The 26,421-nt window shown below is 46.7% G+C and overlaps 1 protein-coding gene across 1 annotated transcript in view; it reads right to left on the bottom strand.

Annotated features, from left to right (window-relative positions):
• Positions 1-291: 291 nt before the first annotated feature.
• Positions 292-26,421, bottom strand: part of LOC120849559 — a 49,965-nt gene continuing 23,835 nt past the window's right edge. Inside the window, exons 2-3 of the mRNA XM_040221788.2 lie at positions 2,132-2,217; positions 292-601 (exon numbers count right to left, since the gene is read on the bottom strand). Coding sequence (XP_040077722.2) covers positions 329-601; positions 2,132-2,217 — 359 coding nt within the window. The 3' untranslated portion in view covers positions 292-328. The remainder of the gene's footprint in view (positions 602-2,131; positions 2,218-26,421) is intronic.

Below are 26,421 nucleotides of genomic sequence, written 5' to 3'. Positions count from 1 at the left end.
GTCATTATTTCGGTCTGGACCACCCACTAAACATCATAACACCCTTGTAGGTGTAAATGGCTTGTCCTATAACTAACACCCATCTTGGTGTAGCAAAGCGCCCTAAAAAAGGGCGTTATCCTAACAACCCTAAAAGAGGGTTTCCCTAACACCCTTAATAAAAGGTTGATTCCACAGTACACCTTTTTATAAGGGTGTTGTGACTGCGGTGGTACACCCTCTTTAGAGGGTTACCATTGCCAGAAATGCTAGGAAAAAAGGCGCATGCACGGAAAAACGACAGCAAATGAGTCTGGTCCACTTTTTATTTTTCTATAAAGGTTCTAATTTACGCTATTTTATTCAGCAGCTTAATTGCCACTGCTCGCAGTGGCGAGTAGGCCATCTTGAGGCCGAGTCTTTCAAGAAAACAGGCCGTGTTGTAGAAATTGTTATATTCTATTCCAAATAGCCAGTAAGCTGCCATGACGGACACTATGCCCTCCTCAGCATCCGCTGCATCGAACAGCCTTAGCTGATCCACGTGGAGGCTCATCAGCTCTGCCGCCTCCAAATCTCCTCCAACGTAGGTGATGTATGGCGTCACCGGGATGGTTTCTTCCTGCAGGCATATCAGAATTGACAGTTGCAGAATAAAAAGCTATAAAATAGCAAGTAAGCGATTCATGTTGTTAAAATTAAGTTTATTATGGTACCACCAAAGTTTAATTTTATTGTCTACTCATGCATTTCATGGTCGGGGCATTAAAAAAAAAAAGCAAAGCAATTTACTTTTTTTTTTACTTTGAGAAAAGGGACCCACTGTTAAATAGATATTGTCCTCACCTTTTTCTTGAATTCGGCGCACATCACACGGGCGGATAGCCGGTAGACCATTGGGAAATTAAATACAATTAATTATTACTTAGTTCCTGGCTTTATGTTCTATGTTACAGTTACATACCAAGGAAGGCTAAACCAATTTACACTTTATAGAATAAAAGCTACTGGCGTAGAAATATTTATCAAAAATGTATTGCCTTGCTCTCCTTTGATACAGATATGAAATGCACGAAGAGATGTCTGTAAGACTGATGTTCCCATGACATAAATTGTCATGAATAAATTGCGCATATTTGAGTGCCGTGCCGCCCTTCAGCGCAAAAATTTTTAAGGCATTGTTGCACTTATAGCTTCTTTCCTTTGCGAATCTGAAGTACTCGGCAAGCGGGTTCCTGTGTCCCTTGCGAAATCGAACGATCTCTTCACGTGCCCCTTGCGGATCTGGAGCCGACGAAGCAAATGCCGAGCCGCTTCCACAGATCTGTCGAAAGTGGCGGAGAGTGCTGAGCGCTCACACAGCATTGTGGTTTCAATGCTTGTGCTACCGTTCATTTCACCGCCACGTCAGCAATCACATCGATTTCTTCAGCGGTGCTTCACGAGAGAAAGTTATGATAACACCAGATGAATATGACATTGCTGCAAGTCTCGCAACGAGCTGTTTGAGAGACGAAGCGATACTGAGTAGGGCCGCCGTTCCCGCCAAAGCCAACCAGCTGAGATTGCGATCGACAAAGGTGAACACTTTGCGCTACATACTTGGAGGTATGCTTAGGTACGCCGATCAATTCCCTTTCTAGTCCAAGCGGTAAATTTAAGCTGTGCATGCATGCCTGCCTCGTTGGAGACAGCTTTTGTGTTTATCGTGGGGCTGATGGTAAGCTCAGTGGGCTGACAAGAAGTCGGGGGAACTGTAATCCAACACAGTGGCGGCGCTGGCAGCGACCATCTATTGCATTTTGTGTCGCTGGCAACCTCGCTCTGCCCTCAGTCGCAGAGACCAACCGCTCGAAGCTCCAGATCTGCGAACACTCGCGATTTGCAAGAAAAAGGATTTTTAGTGAAACTCCGAGTGCAATTACAGCATATACCGTAAAGGCAGTAATAAAAAAGTTAATGGACACATTCTTAGTTAATTACTCAACAGTCTCTGACGGCTATCCGCCACACTAAGAAAGTGCAGCGAAGGCACCATCTACTTCACAGTGAGCCGAGCTTTTTTAATTCCATTCGCAAGTAAACAAATCGCCCTCTGTGTTCTTCTACGTTCAAAAAGCATAGCGCAGTAAGGAAGTTTAGCCAGACTTACATCTTTGTTAACAAAGATGTGCTTGAAGGCACCAGGCTCCTTCACATTCCAGCGGAGGACCTGGAGGGCTGCCACTGCCTGGTTGTCTGAACAGCAAATTGAAAGTACAGAACTGATTATGTCCAAAGCATAATTTATTCAATATGTGGTCATGCTTACAACTGCCATCTACTAGAGCATCGTCATGAAGCACTATTGTGTCCAGACATATATAGGGAGTTCCAATACCGGAGAAGTAAAAACATGAAACCCTTGAACTAGAAAAAAAAATTATTCATTCGGGATAACATTACAAACAGTAGCAGACGTCAGAGCATGATCATAAGGTGATAATTAGTAACATAACTATAGGGTAGTTATTTTGGTAAAAACAGTGATTGATATATGGCAACTAAAATCAGTGAAACAATTTATTAATCAATTCAACGAATGAAGTAGTTCTCTCTCAATTTACACTCGTGCCCTCGTGCCTGCTGCAGTTGGCAACATTATTCAGAAATAATTTCTTTAATTGAACCGTCATAAAAGGACCTGTTAGCCATAATGCCGGGTACAATCCTGCTGGTTTGTTTTAAAGACTAGGAGAGACACACTTCAAAATGAATTCTCACAACGAATTCCCGAAATTATGAAGACAAGGGGCGTTCAAAAAGTATCAGACCTGAATTTCTTCCGCAGAAACAAATAAAGCGCAGACAGCGTCCAGTGGTGGGGAGGTGGAGGAAACATTTGTGCGCCTGCATGAATCTTATCAAGCCCGCAGAGAATGTGAGTCGCTGGCAGTCAGCCCCTGACTGAGGAAGTGTAGTCAGTGCTCGTCGCTTTTTTCTTCCCGCAAAATGAGGGAACTGTTTGGTTCAAGCTTGGTGACACTCCAGTGGAAACAATTAGAAGGATTAAGCAGGATTTTTGGCGACGATACCATGGGCATTACACAAATTAGGGAATGGTATAACTGGATCAGAGGTTGTCGCACGTCGATGGAGAGCAACGCATGTTCTAGAAGGCCTTCAAGCCGAAATAACGAGGCGACCAAGTGTGGACTTTGGTCATGCAGGATCGTTGCAGCACCATTCAAGAACTTGCAGCTCAGGTGGGAACAAGTTCGATGCATTCAATTTTGAAGGAAGATTTAGCTTTGTGGAGTATGTCTGCAAAACTCGTGCCAAAGTTGCTCACAAATGAAGTTGCATCATGACAACGCACCAGCTCATTCCTCGCATGTGATTCAGAGTTTCTTGGCCGGATGCAGGTTTCCTACTCTCCCCACATGGCTCCTTGCGATTTCTGGCTCTCCCCCAAGATAAAAATGCCGCTGAAAGGAATCTTATTTGAGTTACGGGAAAAAACGACAAGCACTGACTAAACTTCCTCACTCAAAGGATGACTACCAGCGACTCACATTTTCTGTGGGCCTAATAAGATGCACGCATGCGCATTAATGTTCCCTGCACTGGCCCCATCAGAAGGTGCTGTCCGTGCATAATTTGTTTCCACGGAACGAATTCGGGTCGAATGCTTTTTGAACGCCTCTCGTATAAAGGAGCATGCATAGCTTTATGTACAGTGCTGGATAAAGCCAACAAAAGCCACAGGAGTGAACGGCCTCGGGCTACACACCCGCGTCACGTTGCCAGCAAGGGCCACTGACACCAGGTTCTGACTTATTGCAAGATTACGGCCTATCCACACCCAGTTATCCAGACTGTTCTGCTGCTGGTGTACAAACAGACATGCCTCCGGTGGCATGCTCTATGCTGACTTCACTATATTCAGTCAGCTTAATTCACAGCAGACCCTTCGGAAACTTGCACCTCGCCAGCACTGCTGATTCTAGTTCAGACATTTTGACTTAATTTGTTTATGATTACCTGTATTGAGTAAGCTGACTTTGCATCCTTGGACAATTTTGAAACATACAAGAACAATTTTAGTCCTTCAATCCAAGGATGCATGAACAGATTATTCAATACAGACAACCGTAATAGCGTTGAATCGAAATGTATGAACCAGTACTGCCCAAGGGCAAGTTTTCAAAGGCTGTGTTGTGCATTCAACTGAACGAATATTGTGAGGTCTGCATATACAGAGCTCCGCCCGAGGTAAATAACCTTCATTCGGCAGAAAAGCAAGTCGGATGATCAAATGTTGGCAGCCACAAATATCGGAACTACGCAGCACCCACAGCCAATAGCTCCTCTTGCTGCTAGCATGGCGCACATGCTTATGGAAAATAAGCGCCGAAGGAATGGGAACAAAGTGTAGAATTACAAAGATACAGGGCGCACTCTCAACTGAATATATTAGAAATAAAACCAAGCAATGGGAGCACACCATCAGATATAACACGTCGAGTTAATACCCGCCCAGCCCACGTTTCAAATATTGAAACTCATCCGTAGATAGAGTCCGAGAAGTATCACTAATGCATTTTTCACCCCTACTCCTAATCTCAAATGCCTCATGAAGCTCGCGTGACACTTTGTTTTTGTACTTAACCAAAATGTTAGAGTTGTCAAATGACGGGGCGCAAGAGCGTCTGCTGCAATGTACAGTCAAATGCCCTGACGGTGTCGTTCTAGTTGAAGTGGCGTGCTCGCGAACCCGATCATTGACACATCTTCCAGTTTTCCCTAAATTGCATAAACCACACGTCACTGGAATTTCGTAAACGACGCCGGTTGTGCAATCAGTGTATCCCTTTTTATGTTTAGTATTGTACAGGTCTGTTATTGGTTGGCGGTCATTGATTTTCCTGCATAATCGCGACATTTTGTTAGGCGCTGACATAATCCCCCAACCGATAACAGACCCGAAGACGGCTTAAAGAGTTCGCAGTGCGACATGCCGGTCATTACGTATGTTGCTGGTTACAGTGCACATGCTGCACTCAAGTGCATGCGCTGCGAAGCCTGTGCTGAACTACTTGTGACGGATGGGAGAATGTTGGAGGTGGAGGACCTTTGCCTGGTCTCCCACTTAACAAGAGGGGGGTCTCAAGTTTCCGCAGCCATGCACTGTAACAATGGTCCTCGTCACTAAACTAGTGGTTGAGAAACTGTCGGCTCCTGAGAATGCTGGTGCATTTTTGAAAGGCGGAAAGCGGCGGTCCTTGATAGTGTCTATTGCGTTATCACTGCTCAAAGAAGCCCTCGACATCAGCCCCTGCTCGATGAGCCACAGCGTTTTACTTCTCATGAAGCATATGGTGAGCGCAGCAACTACACTGTTGAGGAACAACTGTGGCACGATCAACGATGGGATTCAGCAGAAGGCGCAGCAAGTTCAGGAGTCACGAAAAACAAAAGCCCTGGCCAAGAACTAGGACAGCAAGCACAAACACAAGCCTTCCCCTAGAACGCAGAACAATGTAAAAACGTTGAAGGCAGAAATTCGACTGCTGAAAAAAGAAAACATGCTCAGTACCTTTGCTTTTTTATTTTGGTAATAAATTCAACACACTTACATTTCATAGCATGGCTGGAGTTTGTTTTTCTTCCCTTGAACGCAATAAGATTGAAAACTCGATGAAAATGGATTAAAATAAGGCAACTACCTGTTGCAGGCAACCGCCTGTTGCACAACACATCTACCTGCAACGTTCATCAACGTCAGGGATACTGGGTTCAATCCCCACCCTGCTCGTTTCGATCTGGATTAGCATCGTACCGGCGTGCGGTCGTGTATCACTACCGCGCGATGCACGTTAAGGACCCCAAGCTAGCGGTTGTACTGCACTGGCTAAATTGCTCATCTACAGCGAATGACTCGTCGCTGACCTATTACACGCTGTATAAACATCCACACAACGCCAATTATTATTATTCATCAGCGTCACCAAGATAATGCCGAAAGTTCCAATCAAATTTAGCTAGTCATCGACGTGAAAAACCGTAGGTAACCGATCGATTAGAACGACAGTTCCGTTAATTTAGTGATAAGTTTGAACCTCCCAAGTACGAAGTGTTTACAAGGTTGCGGCCTACCGATCGAGCCGCTTTAAAGTCGTCAAAGGTTACCTACGCACGAAAAGGCCCGTCACAGCGCGTAGGCATGTTGTGAATCACAAAATTACGCCAGATTAAAATATGAGCAAGGCAAATGACAAACCTAGATCCAGTAAAACACCAAAGCGCAGTGAGGCCTAACGATGGGCAAATTTCCAACTCATCTTGAATTCTGATCACCAACTTCTCGTTATGCAAATATCCAGAGGCTTGCTTCTCACACACAACAGCATAACCACCACACACGGATCATTCCTGATACGGTACAAAGCAGTCTAAAACAGAAACAAATTGGACGAAGCACAAGCCGCTGTCACCATCGCAGCCATTGAGCCATTGCCGAACGGCAAGAGTCCGGCACAGACGGACATATGGCGTGACGTCATGAGTGAAGCGGAGACGGCTTATTCAGTCCATGTGGTGCTGGAGAGCGCCGACCGACAGTCCGACGAGAGGGAAGAAGAACCTAAACTCTCGGAACGCTGCCGCCGACTGCAATAGACAAAGCGAGGCGCGCGCGCGCGCGGAGAACGCCCGCTCGCAGCGCCTGCGTAGCAGATGCGCCTGTCCCTAATGGTACGTTTACACTTGCGGATCCGCCAGCGGATCCGCCCAGCTTTTGCCGCTGGGGCGAAACGCTGGGCGGAAAACGCGGCGGCGAGCCGAATAGGTCCGGGATCTATTTCTGCCGCCGAAAGAGGCGTTTCGCTGACCGGATGTGACATCCTTGCGCAGCGCGACGCTGCCTACGTCACGAGTACGCGTTCTTCCGGGAGCAGCAACGCCCGGGAGAGAGAGAGCCGAGGCGGGAACTCTCGCGCCTTCTCGTCATATTTGACGAGACGTTACGGGAACCGCTGCCGCAGCCGGCGCTGCCGCCACTGCTCGAAGGAAATAGATGTAAACACAACCAGCTCGTCACCGCCGCCGCCGGGAGCGGATCCGCTCCCGCGGCAGCGGATTTCTTTTCAGGTGTAAACGTACCATAACACGTGACCTGCGAGAGACCGCAAAAGTTCCCCGCCGCCCCCCCCCCCCTCCTCCTCCAGTCCCCGCCCCCTGGCTGGGAGCAGACCCCACTGTAACCAAGGGGAACGGATCAAATCCATTCATCACCGTGCGGTTCCAGTGTGTTGCGTCTCACTGGATCCGACTAGTTACACCCAGAACCGCGCAGTACCAGATCGGATTAGCGCAGATCTGAACTGTCCACAAGTTTAGAACCGCGCGGCTCCGAACTGGAACCCTCCGATCTGACATTTTCGTACGGGTTGGCTACCGATGAAGCCCTCTTTCATGACACTAAGGACACATCTTCTGTGCACGATGGTCTTCTTTTTTTTTTTCGTGGCAATCAGTTCGTTATTCCCTCTAGAATGAGGAGAGCCCACATCGGCTGAGCGCACGAGGTCCACCCTGGTACCGGCAGGACTTCGTCCCGACTCCGAGAGCTCTACTTGTGGCCCCGTATGAATGCGAAGGTGAAAACAGCGGTCTAGGCCTGTGGCGTTTGCGGGTCTGCCGACAAAAGTGCGAAGAGCGCCAACACCTCTTCAACCTGTACCTCTCCCTGAGCGACCATGGTCGAAGCTTGGCATCGACATTGTTGGATCATTTGAAACTTCACCACCAGGGTATCGGTACGCGATCACACATGAGGACAATTTTTCAAAATGCCCGGAAATTTACTTTTGTTCAAACGTCACGACAAGCACAGTGAAGGGGTTCCTGCGTCTCACCTTTTCACGGGAAGGCTACCCCGGAAGTATTGTTTCGCACAACGGATACCAGTTCACCTCCGTAGACTTTAGGAACTCCCTAGCTACGCAAGGTATCAACCATCACCTTGTCTCCGTCTACTATCCACAGGCCAACGGAGGTGTTGAACGCTTTAATCGCACTTTTAAGTCGTTTGTAGAGTGCGCTTCCCTAGAGAAGTGACCGATCCACTCTGGCGTCTTGGATTTCTTGCACGTGTCTCGCTGTACACCTCATGCCACGACAGGATTGTCTCCTGCACTCCTGCTGCATGGTCGTAAGCCACGTAACCGGCTACACATAACCGGCCTGTCACCATCGCAGTTCCTGCCAAATCCACTGGATGAGTTACAACGCCTGCGTTGTCGAGTCCAGAGAGGGCAGGAGAGCAGCAAGCGAAATACAGACCAACAGCGAGGGGCGAAAATCCCGAAGTTTCAGGTCGGCGGATGGGTGCTTGTCAGAAAACCAGGGAAGGTGAGAAAGGGAGAAGAAGCTTTTGGACCTCCAATGAAAATTGTTGAGCGCGTGGGTCGATGGACCTACAATCTTCATGACGGACGCATCTGGAACGCCTCCAAGCTTACGGTGGCGGCTCCACCTAAGCAACGCATCGGCAACAAGTTGCCACAAGAAGTGACAAGATCATGTAAGGGGGCTCCTGCAAGCATTACTACGAGGGACATTTCAACGAACCGTCATCCTCATCACGAGGGGCAAGCGCCCACATTCAGGGAGGATGCTCAGCGGCAACAGCGGCAGTTACGTCCGCAAACACCCCCTCCTTTCCCAGCTTGCCAGGAACCTGAGTTGAATGGAGACGTGGCGTCTCCAGGTGGTCTGAGTGGATCTGATCAAGCTATGCAAGGGGAGGCTCCTCGCCGATCAAAACGAAACCGTCGACCTCCAGAGCGATTTGGAGACAGGAGTCTCTAACTGGCACTCCTGTGTTTCGGATAGAAGTGACCAACGTGGAGACGGATTTATTTTTTAGTTGAAACGTTTAAATTACCTAGTTTGTTTGGGAGCAGTACATGTTTAGTATGGATACGTAAAACGTAGCCTTGGCCAGGGGTAGCTTGAATGAAATAACGAATGAATTCTGTGGAAACGCTTATTCATTGTGTGAATAGAGTATGTATATGTAGAGTGTAGAAGTGCTTTCATTGTTTTCATTGTGTAAATAGAGTATGTATATGTAGAGTGTAATATAATAGGGGAGACGTCCTTTAGTATGTCAATAGAGTATGTATATGTAGAGTGCAATGCAATAGTGAAAAGTTCTTTGATTGTTTTCTTTTTTATTATTGACGCATGTTTGTCCGGGGGGGGGGGGGGGGGGATTGTTGTGTCTTACTGTGTTTATCTTTCACCTCTTTTTCTTTGTGTTGTCCAATCTATCGCGTTATTCTGCAATACATCTTCTTTCTTTTCCTCTTCTGTGTTCTGTCCGAATAAAGCAGTTACTCACGAGACTCTGCCAGCGATGGTCGTGCTCTGATAGCGGTCCACAAACCGCCCAACGCTACAGAATGCTAACACTAATCACTTTTCTCGGGGACCAAAAACGCGTCAAAATTCGAATCCTTCATACACGCCTTTAACTGCAGTACGCACCAGTAATATCTTGAACTTAAGCACACGCATGGAATGTGCAAAATAAGAAATTCGGGCGTTGTTCGAGGCGACAAATGCTGATTAAGCACCACTGTAGTCGAAGTAAACGAACGACGGCACGAGCGTTTCTACTGTCTTGAGGGTGCCGCCAAACCATCACCGTACGAGTAGATAGTGTGGGGAAGTATTTTAAGTACCTTGTACTTAAAGTACTACTTGAAGTAGTTTTAGGAAATTTGTTGTACTTTACTTGAAGTGCATTCTCTGAGTATGTACTTGTACTTTATTTAAGTATTTTTTCTGGTACTTTCCGAGGAAAGTAAAATTCTCGACTTCAAAGTACATTCCCCAAATTTGGTTTTGTTAAATTTCTATCACGAAATGATGCCTTGTCAACTCCGAAGAAATACAGGGAGGGATATTCTATTCTCACCAGAGACGTAGGCAGACGACGCATGGCTCCGCTTGTTCTGGGGGCGGCTTTCCAGTAGCTTTTAGAACTTCCGCTATTTCTCGGTCGGTCAGCGCAAGCGAAGAGGTTTAAAATATTATGAGAGCAAAATTAATCATAATCTAGCACCTGAAACTGTGGTGCGGAACAATTAAACTTTCAAGTCGAAGGAAAAGACAACAGAGAAGAACATCACAATCTTCAGAGATATTCTCTTTTGTCTTTTTCTTCGACTTGAAATTTCCTTAATATTTTCGCACCACAATCTCAGGTGTCACATTATGATTAATTATCACCAGCTCGCTTTCACACTCATTGTTGTTTTTTTTTCCTGAAAGAGAGGCGATCTATGAAAGGATTGCTTGCGCAAGCTACGGGGCTGACGTCATGCTCTCTCCTTTCACATTTAACCCCCTTGGGTGCAACAATCAAGTGCAAGTGGCGCCAAATTCACAAGAAAGACTTCTGAATTTGGCGCCATCCCTGAAAATAACTACCCTGTGGCCACTTGACTTTATCAAATATTCGCCACTGTTCTTGAAACTAGGTCATGCACCGCTGATTACCCCTGGGTATTGCATACCCGTTAAAAAATCACTGTGTAAGTGAATTAAAGGACATAATGAAAGATTGTGTTTACTTTTAAAGTACATTGTATATATAGTACTTTACTTGCAGTTCATTGCACCCAGTGTACTTACTACTTTACTTAAAGTACATCACGTCTCATTTACGTCGTACAAATTTACTTGAAGTACCTTTTAGATGTATTTTACCCAACATTGCGAGTAGATGGATCTTCTCTTCTAGGAAGTGCTGGGTTATCATCGCGACACGCGACGAGAATTCAGTCAGGGATAGCGCTCTACGCGGAACGATGAGCTTCCACCACGCCGACCACTTTAACGATGACCACCGACGACATGTCTTTCAGCAAAGAGCAAAAATCGCGAAACAGCGCAGGCGCAGACTTATCTTTCTCTTGCTCCGTTTACCACGGGATAGATGGCGCATAACTCCGAGCATTATAAAATTCGGCAATTTCCGTCACATCGCTAATTATTCAACAAAATGTGGGTCAGAATATTTTTTAACGATACTTTTAAGAAACATTTGCAGGCTATTTATTGTTTATGATCGCGGTGCTGGTGAGGTAGTCTCTTATCTAATAGGCGACGTGGAGTTGGTTGACGTGCCGTGGCACCGCGGATGCATCGCAGAGAAAAGGCAGAGCTTTCGAAGGTGTAAGAGAGTCCGCTTTTCTTTTAAAAGTTTCATAGCGAAACATCTTTTTTTGCTATTTTTGTGTTTTGGTTTTCCTTTCACACCTTTTACGGCGTGTGATGGATGAAATTCGATTTCTAAATCGTTTCATGGTCCCTTTAAGTGTGTACCGCTATATATAAAAGGCTTTAGGAACATGAACGCTATATTTAGATAGTGAATATAGAGGGGATAACCGGTTCATTTAGCTCTTTCTGCTGTAGATAGACCTATTCTGGTTCATGCCGTGATCATAGGTTCGAGATGCTTCCTGTGCGACGATGCAAGGAACTTCGTTGCCACTTGTATTCACTGTGCATGTTTGGCTTAGCTGTCGCAGCCGTACCTTGTTCAGCACCCGCTTCTGAACTTTGTCAGCCCTTGCCTTAAGTTCCAAACTGGAGGCAATATAAAATGGTCACTGTGGTTTCTCGGGGTCGACTTGAAAATGTTGCGATCACCACATCCGAAGCCTGCTTGACGAGATTCCATTAGCTACTTAGCCCCTTCCCGTGGCCAAGCAAATCCTCCTGCCCTTTACGAGATGCGAGCAATTTTTCTGCATGCTGCTTGAAGATCTAGATCCGGCGGAGTGCTCACCAAGCAGCTTCAACCTATCTCTGGAAGGTGGTGGAGCACACTGAACAAACTGGGAGCTAACTGCACTGGTCACCATTGGAGAAGTTTGATCTGTAGTCACTCGCGGCATTTCAGTTTGACATTCACCCTACTGCTTTTACAGCAACAATTTGTCTTAAAAGTTGAGAACATTAGAGGAATGCAGTTATGCTACAAGTATATTGACAAGCTGTTCAAAGGTTAGCAAAGTCATGTGGTGTAAACATTCCCCCAAACAGCTGAAGTTGCAACCAATGTTTGTCAAACATACCAGGTAGGTATGTTTGACATAAAAGTCAAGGCATTAAACATTAGCTGCACCTATCCTGCAGTTGTGGTTTACACAGGTCTGGCAAGGCACCAAGAGACAAAATGGAGAACAGTACAGCACCGTCTGCTGTATTGTGCCTTGGAAAGCAATTGCTCTGCCACTGCACCAAGACCAGATGCACAGTTCCAATCCGTAGGCTCTCTCTACTTGCCAGGCGAAATGTGTGGAGAACCTTAGACTTTGCCTCCACGTGCCCGGTGCCGAAGCCCACATTCCCCAACGGCGTGAACACCTGTTGACTCCTCCAGTGCCAAAGCCGACATTCCCCGCCAGTCTGGGTCCCTTTGAACCAGGCACGTAGCCAGGGGGGAGGCCCGTGGGGCCCGGCCCCCCCCCCCCGAAATCTTCCATTTTGCTGGGACCTCCTCTCCCCCCTCCCCCTCATACAGCGTTTTGTCATGGGCGCCCCCCCCCCCCCCCCCGCCCCCCCGAAACAAAATTCTGGCTACGTGCTTGCTTTGAACCCTGTCACGTAAGCAGCACCGAGGAAGGCATGCCCCGCTTGCCTACCGGCGAACATCCATTGGTGTTCACGTTAGGGTAAAGTGCCGGGACTTTTTGTCAGACGGCCGCTACGCTGCTCGCCCGTGGCCTAATTTGGGTATGAGATTGTCGGTGGGAGGGAAAGAAAGCGGGAGACGAAAGAGTCAGTCTGCCTAATAATGAGGTGGCAGGAAGGGGTCTGGTGTGTCTTCACTTGAGTCTTCATTTGGGATTGCTGATTGAAGACTTTATGGTGTAAAGCTACTATGGCCATACTGTGCCAAGCTTGTTTAGTTGGAAGGTACATACTCAGAACTTGTTAATACAAATTACCTAGAAAAAGAGGTTTATGTGACAAGGTTAAAAGTGATACAATTAAAACTACAACTCCAGTAGGAAGCCCGTTTTTCTTAAGTAATTTATGAAACGATCGAACCATACTGTAGGGTTCTCATCAATTAGCAGTGCGGGGTGAAAAGGAATCTGGTGTGAAAAAAAACTCGGGGAAATATGTATGTCGTTCTTGCTCAAGCACCAAGCACAGCCACAAAATGTGTAAAATAGATAAACGCTCGTCACTGTCGTCACACAGTGGTGTGGGTTCCCCCGAGTAGAGGCTTGTGGGTAAGGTAAGAGCATTCAATTCTCAGACGGCACAGAACTTCATGGTGGCGGGTTCTGTAGGATGTACTCTCCCACATCCCAAGAGCTGGCTTAATCACATGGTTTGTTTTCGCATTCCAGACTCCACTCAAATTGCCATAGTTGAAAAATTAATGATTTTACTAGTGGCATTATGTCTTAAAATGGTATCTGTGAGGTAGTTGGCAATAAGTGCTTAGAGCTAGTGGCCACTTCGGCTGCTCTTTCATTACTTCGTATCCCCATATGGCTATGCACACAGCAAAATTTTGTCTCGGCCAAACCGCAGACCACACTGTATAAGTGCTTAGAGCTAGTGGCCAATTCGTCTGCTCTTTCATTACTTCGCATCCTCATATGGCTATGCACCCAGCAAAATTTTGTCTCGGCCAAACCGCAGACCACACTGTACCTTACATAGGACACGTTGTGCCAGTCTATTTTACTACCCTTCATTGAGAAAAGTGTGGCGAGCACACTTTAAGAATCCATTAAAAAAATAGATTTCATTGTCTTGCTGCTGAAAACATACTCCAAGGCCATCAACACTGCATAGAGCTTTGCTGTGCATATACTTGCACATTCCTTGAGAGGCTGAACCTTGCCGAATCCTTCAGAATAAACTGCTGATCCTACAAAATGCAGTAATTTGGCACCATCGGTATAAAATTGGGAGTGGACACCATATCTATCCTCACCTGAAGAAATTGTTGCTGAATCACCACTGGGGGGACGTTGTGTTTGTTGAATCTAGTAAAATACCAATCACAAAAAACGGGCAGCGTTATCACGGAGCTTCAATTTCACCTTTCGGCAGAAGGTAGGTCTCGCCAGGGGTCAGGTCAAGAGTTGTACAAATGCGCTAAAGGCGAAGGCTTGGATTATGCTCTAAAAGAAGAGGGAACAAAGAATGTAACAAATCACCGGAAGTTCGGTGATTTGGATCAGACAGAATTCTGGAAGCATAACTCACAGCAAGATAACGCTGTCTGTGCCTAAGTGACATCTGATTGCACTCAACATACGAGCTAGGAATAGGCAATATGCAAAAGCACCTGTAGTGAGCCTTAAAGGGAGACCTGCAGAAAGATTCTTCCGCCTGGCGGAAAGTTCTCCCCACCCTCTTTTTTTGCCCTTTCCACCTTGTCTAACTACATGGAGAGGCGGGGGGAAGGTCCCCTTTTGTACCGGCTTCTTCTGTGTATCGGCTTCTTCTGAGAGGATAAGCCAAAGGATAAGCAGGATTTTTGGCCCCTCGCAAAGCCTAGCCCTCCGGGTGGATGTTTTACGAAGCTGAAAGGCTGCGCCCTGGCAGTCACCCATTTGAGTTGTCAAAGTTGTTTGGCTGTAGCCTTTGGCAAAGTAAACGCTCACTGGGAAGCTGCGATGCATCCCCACACCAATTGAACGTACTTTTCAAGAACGCATGCGCGAAATGTGGTGGCTCCAGTATGTGAGCATGACTTACATGTTCACAAGACATTCAGCATCCTCACAAATCCAGCCTATCACGCTCACACCTGCCTCAAGTGGGGAACGATGGAAAAGATAAATGTGTACCAGGCGCCGACATCTTAGCGAATCTGTTTTCGTACAGTGCGCACAAATTATTGTGTGCCTAACTCGCAGGAATTATGGCCAACGAAGTGTGGATGAAATTTATATTTGTACATCCTAACAACCACATGAGTTGAAAGGGCAGCATGGGGATTAAATTTATATTTACGGATCCTAACCACATGAGCAGAGAAAACAGCAAGAGTGAGTGTCGATATCAGGAAGTTTTAGTAGATGTTTTTAGCTCTCCCATAACCGTACTTCACAACGATAAATAAGCTAGGTTTGATGTGAGCATGTTTTATCGAGCACGGCTATCGGAGCGGAAAACGCAATATTAAACTCCTATTGGGGAGTTTAGCGTGTTCTGTTATCGTTCAACGTTGCTTGTATCGATGCTATAGCACGGGGGGCCACAAATACTTCTTTGAAACTCTTTTTTTAACATGACATAGGGCAGTAATTTCACATTTTAAATACATAGGAACACTGCGCCACGAAGTTCGCACGAACAAACTATCGACGATTTTTCTCGTCCGTTTCTTCTTGTGAGAAGTTAAGATGTTTAGAAAGCTGTTAATGCGAGTATCCAACCTTGCCGGTAGATCTTAGAACTAGGCAATACACAGCTGGGGAAAAAAAGCAAAAAGCGCCGATGTCTTGTTCACACTAACAATGTGGCGTAATGTACGCATACCGTTACACTATAAGTGCAAGCAGAGGAAGTCAGTAAATTTATTAGACAAAAAAAACTATATGTTTTTATAGCTGAAATTTGTCAGTTCTATACAAGCGATTCGGCAAAGAGTGCAGCTATTGGTCACCGCTCGACGTTGCATTAATTTGTTCCTTTACACTAAAATCTCCATGACCCTTGCATTGAGATGTCGCTTTTATGTTTGTGCTAGCTGTGTCACGCAGAGCACGAAAACAAGTCTATTTCTCGAACATTTGAACAAAACTTCCATTACGCCAGATCCACATTTTGCGTGTACGTTTTTATACGGCTTGTTTATAGTTATTATCTACGTGCGATTTGACACTCTTTGCAGAATCACTTGTAAAGAAATAACTTTCCAGCTGTAAAAAATTGTGTTTGTACAATGAATTCATTTATTTTGTCTGATCACGAAGAGGTATGCGTACATTACGCGACACTGTTAGCACGAACACAACATCGGCACTTAATGTTTGCTATTTTTCGCCAGCAATGTATTGTCTAGCCCTAAGATCTGCCGCTTAGGTTAGATACTCGCATATAAGAGTTTTATAAGCATTATTACCTTCTAAAGACAAATCAAAAAAGGGAGAAACCTGCGCTAGTTTGTTCGTGCTAACTGCGTGGAGGAGTGTACCTATAATGTTTTACAATGTCAAATTACAGTCCCGCGACCTGTTAAAAAAGGGCTCCTTTTGCTTTAGTTTCTTCAAGACTCCGAAGAATACTTTGAAGTGTCAGCCCGTGCTATAGTACCGAAGCAAGCAAGGTGGAACAAACAAGCAAGTCTTCGTAGACGGTTTTTCCACCTCCGCTATGCTCTCTAGAACGAAGACGCCACTACTGCGCATGCGCGGCGTTAGCCTTGCCTGCAGGGTCCCGGATCTCGTAACGGGTTGCGGAAAACATTGCGGGACAGCGGAAACTATCTACAAAAACTCCCTAATATTAGGGAGCTTTTGAAGACCGCGTTTCCCCCTCCACTAAGCCCTCCACAACGAAGAAGCCGCCGCTGCGTCTTCCGGGTATCGTAGCGGGTCGCGGGGAGCGTTGCGGGACGGCGAAAACGAGCTACGAAGACTCCCTACTGTGGTTTCCGCTCCGATATCCGTGCTCGATAATGAATGCTCACAGTAAGGCTAGCTTATATACCGTTGTGGGGTACGGCTATAGCCGATTCACATGACCGATCGAATCGCGATTTTCGTCCGCGGACCGCGTACACGTGACCGGCACTTCACCGATTCCTGCGATCCACGTTCGTCCGCGGACGCGCGGTCTGATAAAGTCGAGCGCCTTTTCACTCGCGGATTTTTGGCGGGAGATAGACTTAAAGAGCGTTTAGTCTGGCAACTGTGCAATGCTTTCGTCTTGTTGTTGTTTTTGACCAGGAGGACGGCGTCACGTGATTTTTTTTAAGCCTAGTCATAAAAAAAAAGTCCGCCCGGAAGTCGGCCGGTTGACGGTATGCTATAAAATTCTATGTCGTTCGGTGGGATTTACGAGTGATGAAGTTGTCAAAACTGACGGGCGTTGGGCTAGTTGGTTGTTATGCTTGAAGCCAGCCGCCAAAACAACAGGGATACAATGGTAGATGCAGACGTTCAACGTTCGGTCTGGTGTGCCCCAGGGCAGCGTCCTGGGCCCGACCTTGTTTAATGTCTTCGTGAACGACTTGGTGCTCTCCTTGAAATCTACCCCATTTCTCTACGCTGATGATGTCACATTGCTACAACCTGCCCTAGGCCCTAGGCACTCTCGGGAGCTGCAAGAGGACCTGGACCGCATACACCAATGGTCACTGATCAACCGCCTACCGCTAAACTCTTCCAAATGCTCTGCCATGCCGGTCTCCCACAGGAAACAACCTGATGAGCAACAGATACTAACCATTGCTGGTGACGCCCTTCACCGCAGTCATCAAACAAGACTGCTGGGCGTTACGCTCGACTATCGACTCCAGTTCACTACCCACATCAACGAGGTGTTATCAAGAGCCAGGAGGATGCTGGGCTTTACCACTCGAATATCTAGGGGTGCCGGAGCCGATACTCTCAAGAACCTTTTCACTGCGCTCGTTCTTCCTCAGCTCGAATACTGTTCTACAATATGGGACCCCTCGCAGGTTAGCCTCATTGCATCACTAGAGAGTGTACAATGTCGCGCTGCATACACTGTCCTGTGCAGAGGCCTCCCACCACGCCCTCCCTGTTACAAAGACATGCGGACTTTCCAGTTGCTCAAAGCTCTAGGTTGGGACACCGTGGCCCTCCGACGGAAAGTGGCGTCCATCAGGCTGCTTGCCAGCATAACCTGCCCTGACCAGCGTCCCCCTCCCTTGTGTGATGAACTCCGGCACACCCGTGATGGCGCTCTTCAACCCCTGTTTGCACGCACAGAGCGTCACCGACAGTCATACCTAATTCGTATTGTTCAGATATGGCGCTCACTGCCAAACGCGCTGACAGCCAGTGCCCTGGAAGGCGAGATAAATGTAAAAAAATTCTGCAGGGACGCTGTGCGTTCCCTCCGCGCCTACTAGATTGCGACGCTTGCCTCCCTCCCTTCCCATTTCGGTTCCATTCTTATTTATTCGTGTGAGTGTGCATGTGTGAGTGTGTCTGTGTAAATTTCTTGTATGGTACGGGTACCACAAGCCTACGGGTACGGGCCACTGGCCTTCTGTGATGTCCCATCTCTCAAGGGTTAAATAAAAAAATATCAATATCAAACAGGACTAGGCGCCTCGTCCTGATTGCATTTATCCTTGTGTCCCTGTTGTGTTGGCGTTTAAATTGAAGCATGACGAACGGAGCCAACGGAGGAGTGACGCGCGGCGATGCCCGAGATTGTCGAGATGCGGAGTCTGCGAACCACCAAAGCGTGACATCCGCGTGATAACGCACAGCACCGTTTGAGCAACAGTTCTGACGGAGAACGACATCAAAGGTGTAGTCTCTATCAAAGAGTCACCTTGCAAAGTGTTTGCGATCGCGGCGGTCGCGCTTGATTGTGTGGACGAATCGTGCTGGTGTTTCCTAACGGCGATGGGATTGTGTAGTGTACGAAATTGCAGTAATCGGTCCGAGCGGTCAAAGAAGTCGCCCACTGGTGTTTCGTTTCATCGGTGAGTGCGTTCACCCTTTGCTGATGAAACGCTTCATTGGCAAAGACATCTTTAGTTCACTAAATGACCACATGCTTGAGAATGAACTAATGGAGAACCACGCCCATCGCCTCATTCGGTCTGTTGCACAGCAGTACCTGGACAACAGACAGCAAAGCATAAGCACGGTGTCCACAGATGAACTACACCAACAGAAAGTAAGGCGAAGTCACACCGAACTCGCACAGTTCAAATGCCAGTATAAGCCAGATTAAACAGATTACCATGTCTTCTGTCAACCTTGTAATTATTTTGTCCGTCTGAAAGGGGTACCGTAACTAATTTATAAGTCAATATTGTGCTGCAAATCTATTGCTATGCTGTAAATAAGTGTTGTATATATTGTTTTAATTTTCGAAGTGATTCTAATGTAAATAAAATACGTGATTTAAGACACTTCAAGACAAGTGGAACTAGGCTTTACTCGCGGTGAACAAATGAAGCTGCCTCCGCAAGGTAAGTTGATATCCCACGAGCACAGCAGGAGGGGTATAGAGTTCACCATGATTCGTTTTCATTCCTTTGTTGGATCTTCCTAATTTTCGGTCGGACGCCTCGCATCGCTAAATCACTTCTCGTTGCCGAAGACATCGCGATGACAACGTCAGCTCTTTGTGCGATTTCGCAAAAAAAAAAAAAGTTATATATATATATATTTTTTTTTTTTTTTTTTTTGGGGGGGGGGGGGCAGCTTGAAAGAGAATGCTAAAGCGCACGGAAGGACCGCTGCCCAGGACCGGCTTGCTCGAATGCAGCGTCTCAGCTGAGACGGACTTAAAAAAAAAACCTCCCTGTAACGCCGAATTGGAGCACAGCTCTTGAAGAGCAGGAGGGAAGGGTACTGAGGGGAGGGTATATTCCTCCTCCCTCCTCCTCCCTCGTGATCCTGCCTGCTAGTCCTCCTCCCCTCCTCCTCCTCCTCCTCCACCCCCTCCATCTCCTTCACCTCCTCCTTTTCTTTTTGTTCTTTTATTTTCCTGCCTGCAGGGCTTTTCAATTATGTAATTTTGGCGGAGAGCTACCACGTGTAGCTACTGAACGAAAGGGCTCGGTTCGAAGCTGGCCGAGGGACAAGAGATAAGTCTTTTAAAATCATTTTTCGGAGTAATGAAAATTCGGATTCGTCCCCTCTGCTCATCCTCCCTGCTCCCCTCCTTTCTCCTCCTCCCCTCACAAGGGTCACGTGATCTCGGGGGGAGGGGGTTACGTGCCCCGGGACATGGGGGGGGGGGGGGGGCACGTGATCTGGGGTAGTCACGTCACCTGGGAAGTCACGTGACCCCCAAAGTCACCTTATCCCCCAGGTCACGCGACTTCGGAGGGTCACGTGACCTCGGGGGCGTCACCGGGTTGCATGCAACCCGCCGGAGCCGGAGGCTTGCATGCAGCCGGCGACTCCGCCGGGTTTCATGCAACCTGTACTATGTGCAACGTGGGTTTCATGCAACGCGTGGTTACGCCAACGCCGGCGGGTTGCATGCAACCTGAGTTGCATGCAACACGCAGCTACGCCGACGGCGACGGCGACGCCGCTCAAGCCGGAAACGGGCGCCTAAGAGTTGCGCTCTAAAAAGCACTGTCAAGGTTGGAGCGCGCGAGACGCGATTTAAGATTGAGCGCTGCCTTTGACAGCGCTTTCTTGAGACAGTGTCTGCTGAGACGCTGCTGAGACGCTGCTTCGAGCGAGCCGCTCGACTTACATTACGAAGCCTGCTAGAGATTCACCAACTACGTAGGTGCACCGCGAAGAAGTGCTTTAGTTCTGAAATTCCACAGTTCATGCTCTATTCGTAGCGGTCGATAATTACAAGGCAAAAGAACAACTGGCAAACGCTACAAATCCGACACCCACCGCCTCGGCGTTCACTGCCTACTCCGTAAATACAAAGCAAAAGAACGGCAAGCAGACGCTACAAATCCGACACCTTAGCGCTCACTGCCTACGCCGTAAATAGAAGGCAAAAGAACGGCAAGCAGACGTTACAAATCCGACACCCACCGCCTCCGCGCTCACTGCCTACTCCGTAAATACAAGACAAAATAAAGAAAAGCAGGCGCTACAAATCTGACACCCACCGCTTCCGCGTTCACTGCCGATTCCGTAATTACAAGGCAAAAGAAAGATAAGCCGACGCTACCAATCCGACACCCACCGTCTCCGCGCCCACTGCCTACTCCGTACATTGAACATACTACGGCTCACCATAATAGCGCCTCTACTAGAACCTACCAGAAAAAGTCACGTGGCGGGGCCGACTCGTCCCGAGATGCATACCGTTTCCGGAAAAAAATGTGAGGAGGGTAGGGGGAGAGGCGGCTTCAGAAAAAGTTGCCTTGCGGAGGCTAGGCTCGTGACGTCATGCCATCCCCCTGTTTGTGACGATTAAAACAAAAATGGCGCATCGTAGTGTTTTGTGCGTTTGCTGGTTATTTTTGTAGCGCGATTCTTGGTTCCACGCATGAAAGAAACTGCAGAAACTTTTTTTTCTGGCTGACGCGACGCAGGTTCCGGTACTCCTCCAGTTTTGTGTCAAGAAGTTCCCGTCAAAACTCTTCTAGCACGCCGTGATAACTCTCGCACGTCCAATCAACCTTTCACCGAAAAAAGACCTTTGTTGTAGCTGTGGTGTACCTGAGTGTTGTGCACGAGCGCGGAGAGCGTGAAGGTATCTCCAAACGCCTCTCCGCGAGCCTAGAACTTTGGCGCTTCTCCGCCGAACCCTTCTCGAGCAGGACCATGACTGTGTCACTGTCATGCCTTGGCTTAGTAAAGCTAGTGGCGTTTCGCGCGAAGCCTATCACAGTGTTTTGTCTCAATCTGTACGTAACAGCGACGTACGATTCTTTATCGCAGTAGCAAACGTAAATTTCTCTCTTGGATAACGGTGCCACGGTGCGATGTTGGAGTTTCGCGTCACTGTGGGGTGGCGAATAGGTTCCGTTCGTCCACGCTGGCGTCTGCTCGTTGTCTCCCTTGTGTGGATGCGCTTGGCAGACGGACAAACTGTGGACACGTCGTCACGTGATCAATACGTCCGCGGATCAGTTCGTCGTGTAAATCGGCCATTATCAAAGAGCTAAAAGCGACCCATTAAAACTTCCTAATATCGATACCCACCCTTGCTGCCCTCTCACTTTATGTGGTTCTAGGGATGTGTAGATATAAATTTCCTCCACATTTTGTTGACCATGATATTCTGAGAGTTAGGCATACAATAATTTGTGCACGCTCTAGGAAAACAGAGATCCGCTAAGATGCCCACGCCTGGTGCGCATTTCTCTTCTCTATCGTTCCCCATTTGAGGCAGGTTTCAGCGTGATAGGCTGCCGTTTCAAGGATGCTGAATGTTCTGTAAACATTCTCACGAATTGAAACCACCACATCTCGCGCATGCGTTCTGCACTCCTTATTTCAGAAACCGAGAAGTTTAAAAAAATGAAAGCCGTTTACAACTCCCTGTAACGCCGAATTAGAGCGCAGCTCTTGAGGAGGAGGAGCCAAGGCCACAAAGGTCACGTTACCCCCCTCCCCAAAATTACGTGGGGGTCACGTGACCCCCCAAAGAAATTTTTCTGCTAGATTTAGCGGGGAAATTTTTCCGCTAAATTTAGCGGGGAAATGTTTTTGCAAGATTTAGCGGGAAATTTTTCCGCTAGATTTAGCGGGGAAATGTTTCCGCTAGATTTAACGGGGAAATTTTTTCCGCTAGATTTAGCGGAGAAATTTTTCCGCCAGATTTAGCGGGGAAATTTTTCCGCTAGATTTAGCGAGGAAATCTTTCCGCCAGATTTAGCGGGAAAGGTTTTCCACTAGATTTAGCGGGAAAATTTTCCGCTAGATTTAGCGGGGGAATTTTTTCGCTAGATTTAGCGGGGAAATTTTTCCGCTAGATTTAACGGGGAAATTTTTTCCGCTAGATTTAGCGGGGAAATTTTTCCGCTAGATTTAGCGGGGAAATTTTTCCGGTAGATTTAGCGGGGAAATTTTTTCCGCTAGATTTAGCGGGGAAATTTTTTCGCTAGATTTAGCGGGGAAATATTTTCCTCTAGATTTAGCCGGGAAATTTTTCCGCTAGATTTAGCAGGGAAATTTTTCCGCTAGATGTAGCGGGAAAATTTTTCCGCTAGGTTTAGCGGAGAAATTTACCCATAATGCACCGCGCGGTTACGCCGACGCCGCTCAAGCCGGATACGGGCGCCTAAAAGCTGCGCTCTAAAAGTATGTTCAATGGATGTGGGGATGCATCGCAGTTTTCCAGTAAGCGTTTAATTTGCCACGGGCTACAGCCAAACAACTTTAACAGCTCAAATGAGTGACTGCCAGGGCGCAGCCTTCCGGCTTCGTAAAACATCCACCCGGAGTGCTACGCTTTGCGAGGGGCCAAAAATCCGCTTATCCTAGGCGTATCCTCTCAGAAGAGGCCGGTACAAAAGGGTACCTCCCTCCCCCCCCCCCCCCACACACACACACACACCTCCGCCTCGCCATGCAACAAGACAAGAGGGAAAGTGTCTAAAAATAGGGCAAGAAGGACTTTCCTCCAGGCGGATAAAGATTTCTGCAGGTCTTTTTTTAAACCGAGGTGATCCACAGGATCCAAAACTTTGAGTGCTGAGCCCCACCGAGTCGAAAACTATAGCACTATAGTCCGGAAGTGATCGGATAAGGAAGTTGTATAGGTGTAGCAGACATGGAGTGGGCATGGAAATAGCTTAGGAATGCATCGTTCTAACGCTTTGTGCATCCTTGTGCAGGTACTGGCATTGCTGTTCTTCCTGCGGCTTTGGTCACCGTCACTTCAACCAGTCATCGCCACCCCGTCAGAAAATAGTCAAGTGCTGCTTGGCTTTCCGGACAACATCGTCGGCGGGCCCTTCGGCGCTCTCGCAGATTGGCCACAGCTTGTCTTCACTCCGTTCGAGAGGGTTTCTGCATCGACATAGTCACTCAACGATGGCCTGGCTTTTAAACCGCGGAGCGCCCTTGGATACTTCAGTGGGCATAGAAACAGCTTAGGAATGCATCGTTTTAACGCTGTGTGGATCTTTGTGCAGGTTGGGTCCGTTCCATCATTACACACTAAGAAAACTAACAACCATTGCTTCTTGCTGTTTCCGTGCCCAAGTGTTTTTGTGCATTACTTATACAGTGTCTTGATGTTTGGAGGTCACTGTTATTACTCTGGCGACGTAGAGCTTAACCCTGGCCCCATGACTGAAGCCCAAGCGATGCAACTAGCTGATGCGCGCAAGCAACTGCAAGACCTTAATACTCGTGCCATAATGTCACAGGAGGGGTAGAGCAGTTTAATAAAAACCGCAAAAGAGATTAAAAAAACAGCAATCTATTGAAGCAAAAATTAACGAATTAGGAAGTCGACTGTTTCTTGCTGAAAGTAAGGTTTCTGCACTTGAAATAGTCGACCACGACTTCCAAGAGATGCAGGGCGTCACTGAGGCTCCGCAGAACGATAACGTTAATTTACTCGAGCGTCTTAATGACCTGAAAGATTTTTCAAGACGTGATAACCTCATTATTCATGGTCCTCCTGACGTTGCGTCAAAAACACAGGCGGAAAGTGAAACGAAAGTTCTCGAGCTCATTTCCCGTTCCCTTCAGCTCCACGTAACTCCAGATTGCATTGAGCACGCACATCGAATCGGCTCCTTTAATCCTACCAGATGTCGCCCGCTAGTTATAAAGTTTTCTTCCTTTAAGGCCAAGGACAACGTACTCTACTCGCGACTAAAATTAAAAGGAAGCACGACGTATATCACTGAAGATTGTTCTCCGGCTACTTGTATTGCCAGAAAAAAACTAATCGAATTTGGTGGAGCCACGAATTGCTATATCAGCTGCAGTATAACAAGCTTCATGTCAACAAAAGGTGCTACATGTACAACGCGACTACTGATACGGTTTTCGAGCTCGGTTCCGCCCTTTATGTACGCGCGAGAGATAACAAAGCGATTGTTCAAACTAACCTAACACCTGCATCATCATTACAATTTGCGAGGGGTGAGGGTCGTACTGATAAAAGCAAACATATGTCAGTACTTTTTTGTAATATAAGGAGTGTTTTACGTCATAGGGATGACTTGCGCTCTGCTGAAGTTTCATCCAGTGCTGATATTGTGGTTTTAACCGAAACGTGGCTTTCCTCTTGTGTTAGATATTCCGAAATATTTTATTGTGAAAAAAGTTTCAAAGTTTATCGTTGCGATAGAGGCAAAAGGAGTGGTGGGGTTGTGTTAATCGCAATTGCAAGTCATATTGAATCATTTTGTGTGCGCCTGAGTAGCGAATTGGAAATAACATGGGTATGTTTGCATTTGAATCACCAGAAACCTATTTTGGGCGTATGCTATCGTCCGCCATCTAACAACCAGTCCTTCGTTACCAGTCTTCATGACGCAATAAACTCATTATTAATGCGCTTTCCTTCTGTTCCAATCATTCTTTTGGGTGACTTTAACTACCCAAATAGAGTCTGGACTGGCTTGCATGCTTACAGTCACCCATTTTCATCAGACGCGACTGACCTCATAAACTTGTGTAACGATTTCAGCTTCAGTCAATTGGTGACTCTTCCTTCTAGAAGTACCCATACAACAGCCAACATACTGGATCTAATTTTAGAAACGTCACCTTCTTTAATATTTTCAAATTAGCACCATGCAGGGCATAAGTGATCATTCATTAACATATTTTGTAATCGATGTTCCTCGTAGAAATGCTCCAAAGAACCAGAAAAAAATACGCGACTATGCTAAAGGTAACTTCGAGGCCATCAACAGCGAACTTTCTCTTTTACTTGGTGATTACTTGCCGCTCTTTTCGGAACGCTCAATTCATAAAAATTGGGAGTTATTTAAAATCAAGGTTGTGCATCTTACTAATACATATATACCGTATTTTCGGGCTATAGTCCGCGGACTATACATGTTTAAAAGTTGAAATTTCTGGCTGTGCGGACTATCTACGCGTGCGGACTATACAGGAATTATGTTTTTCAATATCGTTGATTATGACGAGACGGGACGGATTTTGTGAATAAAAAAGTATGTTATTGATAATTTATGTATATTATAGGCTTTTTTTATGAGCTAAGAAAACATACATATGTCAAGGTGTGCCGCGTATGAGAAGAATTTCGTGTCGACTAAGCACCAGGTGCGGACTATGCAGCGGGTGCGGACTATCTAAGCAAAAACTTTCCTTTTTGACCCCAAATTTGCCTCTGCGGACTACACACCGGGTGCGGACTATAGTCCGGAAAATACGGTACCTTTGCGCAACATTTCCGTTTTCCCGCAATCACCATGGTTTAACACCACATTAAAAAGGCTTTCTCACAAGAAAAAACAAAAATTTCGAGCAGCTAAATTTTCAAATGTTGACTCTAAATGGTCTGCATATTATATTGCTGCCCATAATTATAAAAGTGCTATTGAAAATGCGAAGGCTACTTATTTTAATGTAACTTTACCATCACTTTTAACAAGCAACCCAAAGCAGTTTTGGAATGTAATTAATCAAAATGAATAATCGTCAATATCATTGTTTAGTTCTTCAGGAAATGATGTGCCTTTTAGTGAGTGTGCCCTTGTTTTGAAGTCCTCCTTTGTCGCTTCATTTTCAGACGATAACGTTTCATCTTTACCTCCCTTTCAACATA

Source organism: Ixodes scapularis, unplaced genomic scaffold (genome assembly GCF_016920785.2).
Source record: "Ixodes scapularis isolate PalLabHiFi unplaced genomic scaffold, ASM1692078v2 PGA_scaffold2__306_contigs__length_199485367, whole genome shotgun sequence".
Lineage (NCBI taxonomy): Eukaryota > Metazoa > Arthropoda > Arachnida > Ixodida > Ixodidae > Ixodes > Ixodes scapularis.
Note: the sequence above shows the minus strand (reverse complement) of the source record. Positions and strands in the feature narration are given on the sequence as shown.